Source organism: Melanostigma gelatinosum, assembly GCF_949748355.1.
Source record: "Melanostigma gelatinosum genome assembly, chromosome: 10".
Classification (NCBI taxonomy): Eukaryota; Metazoa; Chordata; class Actinopteri; order Perciformes; family Zoarcidae; genus Melanostigma; species Melanostigma gelatinosum.
Window position 1 is genome coordinate 24,598,829 of NC_136643.1, and position 12,047 is coordinate 24,610,875.

General features: G+C 45.9%; 1 protein-coding gene across 1 annotated transcript in view; it reads right to left on the reverse strand.

Moving 5' to 3' along the window:
• Positions 1 to 12,047, reverse strand: part of cntnap5a (contactin associated protein family member 5a) — a gene marked incomplete at both ends in the record, with an annotated part of 74,416 nt that overhangs the window by 25,637 nt on the left and 36,732 nt on the right. The window contains 5 exons of the mRNA XM_079276659.1: positions 1,742 to 1,861; positions 2,560 to 2,666; positions 5,488 to 5,647; positions 6,428 to 6,571; positions 10,805 to 11,072. Of these exons, the coding sequence (XP_079132785.1) occupies positions 1,742 to 1,861; positions 2,560 to 2,666; positions 5,488 to 5,647; positions 6,428 to 6,571; positions 10,805 to 11,072 (799 nt within the window). The remainder of the gene's footprint in view (positions 1 to 1,741; positions 1,862 to 2,559; positions 2,667 to 5,487; positions 5,648 to 6,427; positions 6,572 to 10,804; positions 11,073 to 12,047) is intronic.

Genomic DNA, 12,047 nt, shown 5'->3' on the forward strand with positions numbered 1-12,047 from the left:
AAATCTTCAATCCCGGCTTTTGCATCATAATCAGGTCCAAAAAATGTACGCGGGAAAAAAAACCCAAATCTAAAAGGAGCAGATTGCAGTGCATTTATAGGGAAATATATTTTTCCATGTTGGACCACCTTCGACAGCCCCCCCCCCCCCCCCCCTCATTTATAAATGTCAGTCTTACACAAAATAAATCCCGTAATTGAATGGCAGACCACCATGAAATGTACTGAGCAGATTAGCGCTGCCACAGGGAACAACCCTTCTGACGTTAATGACCCAACGCTCTCATGAGACCTGCAGCCTCTAGAGGCCGCTGGTCTAGTCTGGCTCGTTAAATGGTGACGATGACTGACAGCAGGTCATGCAGCACTTTAATGCTCCTGGTGTGTATATTTACTGTACCTTCTCTGGTGTATTAAAGAGCTCATGCAGAAATATATAATAAACATAAGTGTTGTTGTTGTTAGACGGCAAATGGACCGCATGCTGTGAATAATGACAGAGACGCGACGAAAAAGAGCCGTCTTGAGCAATATTTCCTCACTTACAGTTGAATAGACCTGATGGAAATCAACCCCCCCCCCCCCCCGGCTCACAAGCTGAAGCGCATACGTGCTGCCATGGTTGTGTACATAAATATATGTGGCTTATACGGATTGATTCCAGGCTCGCTTCCAGAACAGCTCACAATCAGCAGACGGGTTTAATCGTGAAGCTTTCTCTTATAACATAAAACACATCGCTGTTAGTTTGCTTTGCATTTGTAGCAACACGGAGATGCACAACAAAATGCAGCTGAACATTAAAAACAAGACAAAGACGAAAACAGTCGTGCATGCCTGCAGTGCTTTTCTTTTTTGATTTGCTTCGGGAGGAATGTAAACAACAGCAACGAACAAAGCGCATCAGAGTTCACTTCCAGACCGTATGAGACAGTGAGCTCCTGGGCACAGATATGCTAAGAGCCCCACCGCCTCCCCTACGCAGCAGCAAGAGACTCTTTGTGTTGTTTGCTGCCTTTCTTTGGGGTTCTTTTTGCCACTTTTGTAAGTAGTTGTGTGTCTCTTTGCAGCTGTTTTGCATCTCTTTGTAGTGCCTTTGGTCTGTTTGTTGTCATTTTGTGTCTCTTTGTGGTCGCTTTGCCCCTTATTGTAGACATTGTGATTCTTTTTGCAGCTGTTTTGTGTCTCTTTGTTGTTGTTTTGATCTCTTTGAAGTCATTTGTGTCTCTGTGGTTGCTTTACTCCTTTTTATAGTCATTGTGGTCTCTTTGCAGCTGTTTTGTGTCTCTTTGTAGTCATGTTATGTTTCTTTGTGGTCATTTTTGAATGTCTTTCTGGTTCGTACGTGTCTCTTTGAGGGACCCTGACACTTTGGGTCCCAGGCCTTAAACCCAGTCGTCCTGTTCAGTAATGCATCCACGGGTCTGCAGCAGGGTTTGATTGACACACCTTTTACAGAACACCAGCCCAAATGGGGTTAGTTGAACCGAAGCAAAGAAATGTTGCAGTGTAACCACATGGACATTTACAAAAGAGACGTACTCCCCCACAGAGATGTTCTAGACTCTCAGGGCCGTAATGATTTCTCACTGGATGGTAAACTGTCAGATTGCCGTGGTGGTGTGGATCGATTGCAGTGCAATCTCTAAGTGAGTGGACTCGTTACCCTGAGCTTCCAGCCAGTTCTCAAGAGGAACTCAAAAAGGGTAAAGGTGACAACAAGTGAATTACAATGATCTTACCTGTCATGTTGCAGTATACCTGCGTGGGCCCCAGGGGACCACTCCCATCTGGATCAATGGAGTAGAAGCCAGAGGAGCTGCCAATCAGCTTGTAGGCCTCACAAGACGACTCGTAGATGGCTGGAAGAAGCAGCGAGGCGACATTATTCTTCCAAGGATCAGCCCACTCTCCAACAGCTGTCTCCTGGCCACACAACATCTGTCTTTATTCACGAACTGTTCATAAGTTAGTCATTAGCGAAGCACAATTCTTGCTGTGTCTTTTAATCATCTGAAAATACTCAAGTTATAGATTGTTATAAATTTGAGCTCAAGATGGAAAATGTTGATTTTATGTGTTTTTTGGGTTGATTTCTTTTTTACTGTTGAGTTGAAATCCAGCAGATGTTCTTATCTGTCATGTTCCCTCTGACATGCAAAGACAACCGGGTTTGTCTGCATACAAACAGGAAATCAGGATTCTGGGGCAGGAGAGGTTCACACACAGTCAACAGCCTCAGCAAATATCAAGGCGCTGCTGCAGAGCGGCAGAAAATACCACAGCCGTAAGTAGAGACTTCCTGTTTGAAGTCAGCCATGAGCTATTTTAAGGAAATAGCAAAAAAAAATTCTCAGAAATTTGAAAGTGAGAATAATGTTTGTAAGGTCATGTCAGGTTGAAGCGAGACCGGTTTCTGCTTCGCCTCTCAGTGGCACAAATCGAAGAGCGCAATGAGCAAGACAGGTAAAGACGTGTGTGCTGAATCAAATGACACAGCTCAGTAGACCTAGGATGTACGGGGGGGGCGAAGAAAACGAAAGTGCAAAGAAGTGCTTACAGTTGTGACAGGTGGCTCCGGAATATCCGGTTCCTGAACAGTCGCAGGAGAACGAGCTCCACGTCTGAGAGCAGCGGGCGCCGTGTTCACACAGGTTAGGGAGGCATCTGAAGAAAAGAAGCATTTCATATCAGGAGCTTGTCTTCACTACTTTAGTGATTCATAAAAAAACATGTACTCATGCTGCAGCATGACCCATTTGAAAATAATACAGATCATATGACTGTATTATGATTGTTGATACATTAATGTGTGAGTTCCACCTTGTTTCAAATGAAGGACCCTCCTGATTAAGACCTGGACGCCCCCCAAAAGAGGTACAACAATACCCCATTTATACATCCTTCTTACCTGTAATCATACATATCACAATAGATTTCCCATATTCATGCTTGGAAGAATCTTGTGTAATTTCAGACGCCCCTAGAATGGACCACACCATTTGTTGCCCGTGGAGACGCTAGTGTAGGTAGCTAGCTGATATCTAGATCGTGTTGCACGCTTTACCTCCACGTGGACGCTGCAATGGGTTCGATTCATCTACAGACTGCGGACATGACAGTAAACCAGCAAGACACTGCAGGATTGTAAGAATTCAGTTCACTGGAGCCGTCTAAAGTGAATTATTAGTTGCATAGTTTAAATGCGTACACGTTTCTGGTTCAGTAAGGAGAGGAATAGGACTCCTTCGTCACTGGTCGGGTACTTTATGAAGGCTAAGGGTTTTATTTTATGCTTTTCATGCATAAACGTTCACAACAAATACAGCTATTAGGAGCAGCACAACAATTAGACAGGCAGAACAAAAGATCATACAAACCCCTCAGGAACTTGTATCAGGCATTAATAAAGCTACTTCCTTTGTTGGTGTTTGCAAACCTGATCTTTTATTTATCAGTTCAGAAAGACCTCTTCTCACCGTTCCCTTTCTTCTTTTGTTTGCAATTATGAGCACAAGCTTCGGAACTCACCCGAAAGACTAATTTGCTGTTTACTCACGTTTCATTAAAGATCCCAAAGGACTGTGAAGTGATGGCGTCTCACACTGCGCCCTTGTTTGAATTTGAAGAAGCTGACGGATCGCAGCGTTTCTCTCAGAATAAAAGCCTTACTGTCACTAGAATGCCTGTTAATGGGATTTTACAACAATGAGTGCTTCACAGAAATTCCAAACCGCACTCTTCTGATTAATAGTCCCTTCCTCGAGCCTCCTTCAGTTTCACGTAATTGCCAGCCTTTCGAGCGTGCATCTATAATTTCATACACTTTCATCTCTCACCTATTAACTGCAGCGCAGCGGGGCCCGCCGCACCGCGGGTAAGGTTGCAGCCGTTGGTTTAATTACCATCGTGCTATCTTCTGTTGTGTTCTGCGCCCTTACAGGTCGGGGAATTACAGTAGCCAGCACACCTAAGTGCACACCGACCACAAATGGAGTCACGATGTTTAATTACGCACAAAGGAAAAGGAGATTAACTGCGATAAAGGTTCATTTTCTCACACTCCGGGGTCGTTGAGTCGGCCGCGGAGAGTGAAAGGAAAGACAACATCGGTGCGATTAACAGTCACAAAGCTGAGGAGCCGCCGCAGATTACAAACTTTCTGTGCCTGAATTGTCTTTTCACAGGTTTTCTTTCACTCTACTTTTCCTCCGATCTAATTTCAGAGTGAAGCCGATGCGGAAGTGTCTTAAAACCTGCATTCTCTCTAGTGTCCACCAGGGGGCGACTCCTCTGGTTGTATAGAAGTCTATGAGAAGATGACTCTACTTCTCTCTTGATTTATTCCCTCAGTAAACATTGTAAACATGAGTTTATGTCTCAATCTCTAGTTTCAAGTCTTCTTCAATACAGCATGATGTTCATTTAGTACATTATGGTCCATTTAGAGTCACACAGACCATAAAGCAGGGGACGCTTTAGGGCGGGGCTACACGGTGATTGACAGGTCGCTGCCGCTACCAGAGCCATATACGACGTCTCTACGTCACTCCTCCTCATTCAAAATATGGTAACTTCCGCTCACTGGTTGAAAAAAGGCCAAGATGGCGACAGCGAAATCGCCAAAATGGCCGTCCACAAACCAATGGGTGACTTCACGATGACTACGTCTGTGAGACAGCAAGTGCCCGATGTGTGCATTGACTCCATTTATTCCCCGTTATTTACATCTGATGTCCTGGTTGTGCACCCCCCCCCCCCCGCTCCACTGGCTCATCAGCCGTTTTGCCGACTCGCTTTGCGGCGTTTGTGAAGCGGCCCCGCCTCTGTGTGATCGGGCCCTTAGAAGGAACCACTAAAGATTCATGTCTCAGCCCGGGAGCAGGAAAACGTCTCGTTCCATTGTTCTGTCATTTCCTGCAGTGCATCCCTTCGCCTGCCGATTCAACAGCCTGGCAGCCCTGTTGTGTTTGCATATCTTCTGACAGCGAACAATCTGGACAAGAAAGCAGCTACTTTGACAAAGGAGAGCTTCACCTCGGGCCAAACACAAGGGAAAAGCTGCAGTTTGCATGTTTGTCTCGTTACGTGTTTCAAGGCACGCGCAGACATTTGTGGAGCTCGTAGGTCTGCCAATCCCAGTCATAGGGCCACACCGCAGTGCAGGGTAATGAGCGATAGCGATAGGGAGGGATGCCACAAGGACAGCAGGGAGCAGCTTGTTAGCATAGAAAAGATTTTGCAAAGTTTCTGTGGCGGTTTAATTGGATGATCTTGTCAGCGTGTTTGTATTTCTAGGACAAGATGACAGCAGGCAACGCACTTCTATCCACAGATGAACAATGTGGGCATGAATAAGACTCTGCTGCCAACTTGGACACGGTTTCACAGATAATTTACGTTTGACACATTTTTCGACTGTTGAAAGTTTTCTGTAAGATCTCTGTGAGGAACTGAAAGTGTAAATGAGAAGTCCAAACGGCGTTACCTGTCTCTGATGTTGCACGTGTCGAACTGAAGCTCGTCGTGTTGTCCCAGCAATCCTTGCTGAACACGATTGAGATCCATCGGCTGGCCGTTGATGAACATGAGCCGCACACATCCCTGGAAGTCCGGAGTCAGGTTCTGACAGTCCGCTGTGGGACATCCTGCAGGGCAGCGACACATGACGCAGTTACTGTACGCGCACATGTCAACCTTTCATGCTCTGGTCAATTCAGAGATTTGGGGCTATTTCGTTTTCTTTCAGGCTATTGGAAGGAAAACATCCAAAATACACATTTAGCAGTGTATTGTAGATTTCTAGCTAATGACGTATTCGCATGTTTAAACATACAAATTCAGAAAAGTTGTCATAAAAAAAAATAATCTTAACGTCTCTTTGAAGACGTTTCCTCTCAATGAGTTTGTTCTCAGACTCTGATGATGAATCTCCACTTCAGCAGCTCTTACATTCACCAAACTTCACTCGTTCATTCCTCTCTGTGTGCTGGAGGTTCACACTGAGGGGTTTGTTCACACATCATTCAGAGTCTGATTTATGCAACATTTTATTCATAAAAACACATGGAGTGAATGCTTGTTTTTATTGCTGTTGACAGTATTGTTATATTTATGGGGTTATACAAAGAGATATCTAAAATTCCCTCTCTAAAATCCTTTGACTCTAATATGTCAACAAAATGAAACAAGAATTTTAATTCTGGTTTCATCCAATGCTCAGATTGCTGGACTTGAAATGTATGCAAATAAGCATCTATTTAATAAGATAATGCCTCATTTGCATATTTGAACGTACATCTTCTGAAAACCCGGCGTACAAACAATGATTGTCATATTGTAAGTGATCAACTGAGGAAGATTGGTGCCGATGTCTGACGTAAAACATGTTGGACCCTGTTGCAAACACACTGCGAGAATCCACAAACCTCCAAAGTTGAAGTTGCCTCTGGATTCCAGTTGCTCCCACAGTTCGATGGAGGAGGACGGCTCACTGTCCACGGTCAACGTGATCCGTTGATTGCTGGCGTTGATACTCACAGAGTGCCACAGGCCGTCGTTGACTCGGTGACCTAAAGAACAACACCTCACATGAAGCTTCAACCGTCTGCGGCACAGAAAGAGATATGCTCTTCATTTCCCTGTGGACCTGGAGGAATGTTCCGGTTCATGTGATGTCGTCCTCGTGGTGTCGTGCTTGCAGTACCTGTGCTACCAGGGCAACAACGGCCACAGGACAACATGACAGTGTGTCATTCATTGCGCCTGAGTTTGGGATTAGCTCAAGATCCACTTTTAATGTTGTAATAGCTGCCATCAAATCTCCACGTTTCCTCACAACACCGTTCTGCAGTGGTGTGCAACTTCACTGACACAAGGGACCTTGTGAAGCAGGAGCTTCAAGCCTCCTCCATCACTCACAGCCTCAAAACAGGACTCCCCCCTCCCCCGCTCTGTCACTTGTCAACAACGTTCTCACTGCATATTTTATCATCGTCGGATGAAAGTTAAATTGTTAATAGAAAGACTACGTCAGCATTTTTTGTGTTAATTAAATGCACTAACTTCCGAGTGGAATATTTCCCCTGCTGCAAAGCGTTGTGATGATTTGCTGAAAGGGGCAACTTCGGCATTTTCTAACCCGGAGCATGTTTCCTCACATGTCTGTGTCTAAGTGACACACGGGGACAGCATTGTGTCATGTGACGGTGGACACGTCAGTGAGCGGAGAGCTGCTGTTGTCACAGTTCGTTGTGTTGGAGTACAGAAAGCGTCGTGGCTGAATATTCGGCTCATTTCCACAATGTGGACGCAACGCGAGACTTCACCACGCAAACTCGAGGATCGAGTGAAAGTTCAAGAAAAGGGTTTTGTTTGTCTGTAGGGTTCTTCCCATAACGTAGTCAGACACGTATAATAACAGTCTGAGCCCGTCAGTGGCAGAAACACGCACACAGTGGACGCGCATTGACAGTGAGGCGTTGCCCCCGAGCGATTGCATTGCAGCCTGTTTATTGGCAGCTGTCTGCAGCGTTCTCCTTCAACACCGGACCAATATTAAAACATTTTGTCCCCATTCGTCACTTAGACACAACAACATGGGCAACATGAAAAATACCTAAGTTACCCTTCAGCACAATATTTCCATACCTGGAGGTAAAAAGGCATCAAGCTGAAGAACAGTTTGAACCCCTTCAGTCTTTAAAATAACCTGATTAAACCCAAAGAGACGAGTAATTGGCCAACTCATCTTGAAATCCTGTCAAATTGACAATGACAGCTCATCTCACGGAGCCGCAGCTTCCGAGAGGCGGGAACGCGCACAACGGCTGCAGCGACTGTGAGCGGGAATGACCGAGCCGTGCCTCCGATGCCGACGTGTTGGCGACGGACCAAATCAGCATCCCGATCGAGCTGCGCTGTGGTTCTGGGGGCATCAGAGGGCACGTGACGGTCACGCAGAGTGCACACTGGGAGTTATTTTTGGTTGGTCTGAAATCAGATCCGGGCCGGGCTCTTGGGAGAAATTGAGAATTTCGCGAACGATCCAATGATGCCTGTCGCTGCCAGAAAAAACCTTCATCCCAGAGGAGCGCGAGTGCCAATGCTGTTGCTTTCTCCACACCATTGACTGTTTCATGGTGGAAGCAGCAGCGCCGCAGCGGGAGTTCCTCTCCCCCAGCCCACATGTATTTATATACATTTATATTTACATGTATATATCTCATGATCTCTTTGCTGTCCTGCTGCTGGCCAAGCTCCAAGCATCAAAGTACTACCTAGTACACATATCTGGTGTTTTTTTTAAATCGCATCAGTAACCTGTTGCTGAAGAAGAATAACATATTTGCCTATTCTGTCTGAGACGACAGCTCTGAGCGCCGCCGCCGCCTCCTCCAGGAAACACACAGTTTCATGTGACAGCTTCATGTCATTCCTGGAAAGAAAGAAAGAAAGCTGCAGTGGCCTCAAGTCCTCGACAAGCGCATCTGGCAGTGGATGCAGAGTGTGGTGAATGAAACAGAGGCTCAATTGTGGATGTTGTCGCCCGTGATAGGCACTCGTGTGTCTCCTGGTGTGACAAACTTGCACCATTAAGACGGTGCTGCCGGTGCACATCCTTTTCTGCGCTGAACGGAGGAAGACGCAGATCGATTTTGTTTTCCACATCAACGCTCTTGTGCACTTAAGCTCCAGTACAGCACTTTATCAAACAGGACCAATTGCATTTCTCCTCAAGCGTTTTCTGATGTCTACTTTTCAAACTAGAAAAAAAAAAACCGACAAGAAGAGCGGGTTTTAAATTTAGAAAGTTTAAATTATTCGCAGAGACTTTTGGAGCCCTGCAGCTCGGTTTAATGAGACACCTCTGCTGCATTCGACATTGCTGTGAGGCATGTGATGCTGTTGCACTCTGAGAGGAGAGTGGTGACAAAAGGGTGAGACCTACTATGACACCCACCAACTTGCCTTTCATTTTAATTAATATCCTCGGTTTTGAGATTCACAATTTCCCTCTTTTTCTCGGTGTGAACAGAGTTCGGAACGCACATTGTTGCAGGTGAACAGGAAAGATACTGCTGCACATTACAGGAGCTCCGAGCAGCAGCGACAGGTACCTCGTTTAACATATCCGTATACTGCACAGCGCGCTGTTTACTGACCCAGCTGATCCGTACGCACCGCAGGAACAATACATCTACCAGCAGTGAGTCCACTTCTCTGCCTGGATCTCACTGCTCGGTTACGATTCAGCACATCCATCACGAGGAAGATGTCCAGCTGCTCCAAGTAGCGTGCACCCTACTTTGGGACCCTAATGAAATTAAGGAACGTTACCCCCCGTGTCTGTGGTTAATGCAGCACATTCACTCAGGATAAATCTGCGTTTTAATCACATTTACTGGCTACATCCGAGGGCTTATCTCGCTCAGCACGCTTACAATGTTGCAGACCTCTGTGCCGAGGAGCTGGGTGAGCCCCCTACATTTGTAAGCGAGATGCTATCAGAGCTTTTGCTCGATAATGATTTCAGCGCCGGTGGAAGAAAAACAAACAAACAAGGAATCCTGGTGAATGTAAGTGGATTGATGAATAGATAAATACCCCAAATTACTGAGAAGTCAATTCCTACACGCAACTAATATCACTCTTCACTGTGCTGAATGAATTAGCAGTGAAACGTTTCCTGACACGTCATTGCAAAGAGGAGGCGGATGCCAGGTCACACTGCTCGTCCCCCGTGCAGATTGGTAATTAAATACAGCTTGAGGTAAATTATATTAAAGGAAATATTGTCTCTTGGCTGAGGTTGTCTTCTCATCTATAATTCTCTGCAGCCCACCATCTGCTGAAAGTCTGGCTTCCCCAAACAATCACGGTTATCTGTGTTGAATTTCCGTACGGAGGATTGAATGATTTTTCCTCTCCGAGTAATTCCAATTTGTTTATTGGAGGACAAAGGTATTAAAAAGTAAGTCGGATGAAATTACTTGCGCAAGCCAACGTATTCGGTCTCCACATTGTGGATTAGTGCCGCACTGTCTTTCTTCATACGCTCCTCTCATTTGTTTGTGCATATACTCGATTCCTTTCCTCAGCCGCTCTCCTCCTCACGAGGAGAGAGGAGTCGAGGACACATGGCAGAGGCATCCGCTCTCCTCAAGACGCATTTCAGGATTTTAGGAATCCTTCAAGATGGAGCTATGAGATCGATGTCAGGGTCACGGGCAGGAGGACAGAGGAGATAGGACACCAGGAGACCAGGAGGCAGAAGATAGAGAGGTGAGAAGAGCGTCCTGTCTCAGTGGAGTGACGCTCACAGACAAGCAGCCAGGTGAAGGAAACAGAGTTGCTGGTTCACTTAAAGGGGCTCTGTGGAATTTTCCCGGTAAAGAAATAAAAGGTATGTTTTACCCACTGTGTTTGCACACTGATTTTAAGCACTTTAGAGAGACATTTGTGTGATATTGTCATCATTAGCATTTGAATTCTTGAATTATGGCCAAAAATGAGTCTTGTGAAGTCACAGTGACCTTTGACCACCACGTTTGAATCAGTTCATCCTTGAGTCCAAGTGGACTTTTGCTGACAAATGTGATGAAAACCTCCCAGGACAATCCGATAACATAATGCCGACAGCCCTAAAACATAAAGTACACCCACTCATATTTCAAACATGCGGTTCCAAAAGTGAACTGATCTTTGGAGATGATCAAATCCACTTACCGGTAATCATACTTATATCTTCACAACGATTCTAACGGTCAAAGCATATTTCCACGTGCGCTTCCCTGTGAACTCACCGGCAGAGACTTCTGATTTGGCTCGTCCCGAGCCGCGGAGGGTCAGCTGCAGCCGGCTGCTGTTGATCCGCAGCTGCAGCCGGTGGGGCTCCGGGTCCAGCTGCACGGAGAGCAGCAGCCCGTCCGGGTTCCACGTCCTGAACTGCAAGCGGACGGAGAAGCCCCCCGTGGCAGACGGCGCCGACGGGAGTGACAGGAAGCTACTGCTGGAGCTCAGGAAGGTGCAGGCCACCAGCTGGGGCAGCGAGCAGGAGAAGGTCACGTTGCCCTGGAGCAGGAGAAAGCCCAAAGGACACGGATTCACACGGACCATCCGCTGCATGCTGGAGCAAGTTAGTCTCACGGGAGCTTCTTTGTGACGTGTCGGGAAATAAACGTCATGTTGATAGAAACAACAAAAGGGAACAGATGGTTTAAATGAAGAATCATGAGCGAAGCCCCACCCAAACTAATTAAATGTAACCTTCCAGCTGTTCAATTATCCGTCATCAATTGTCAATTTATCATCCGCAGCAATTTGTACTTCCTTGAATATAAATTCACAATAATGATGCAAAAGGGCCGCCATGGTTCGCCATGGATTCGTCTCCAAAGGCCGTTAATGGAGTGAAGACATCTTTCCCATTACAAATGATGTTTTTCGTTCATATGCTGCAAACCCGGGCAAGCAGATCATGTTGTGAAGTGCTTTTGTTGACTGAACCTAACTGCAACCGTTTGACGTTAGTAACACACAAGGCTGTCCCAAAGCAAAGCATCTCTACTGGGGATGAGATCGCTTTGTTTGAGAAGAGCCAGGCTAGCCACTTCCCTCCGTTTCCAGTCATTATGCTAAGCTAGGATAGCTCGGATGTTTGCCGTCCAGATATGAAAGTGGATATGAAATAGTATCGCTCTTCAAGCTCTGAGCAACAAAAGGGAACAACAGTGTTTCTCAAGATGTTGAACTATTCGTATGGCGCCAATCAAAGCGTTGACAAACTCATTTCAAACATTTGTTCTCGTTGTTTGGCACTTCCCGTCTCAATTAAAGAGTTAAATAAAGATACATTTTCCTCGCGTGTTGTTCTGAGGTTGTTTAAACTCCAAAGTAAGCAGAATGTGGAAAAGCCTGGATCCAAGCTGAACCCATGGCATTTATTTGCTCCAAACCAACATGGTCGAACCTCCAAGACAAAGACAAACGTTACAGTTCACATTTCAGCGTAATTCTAAAGAGGTTGTGTTCGGTACGTTCAAACAC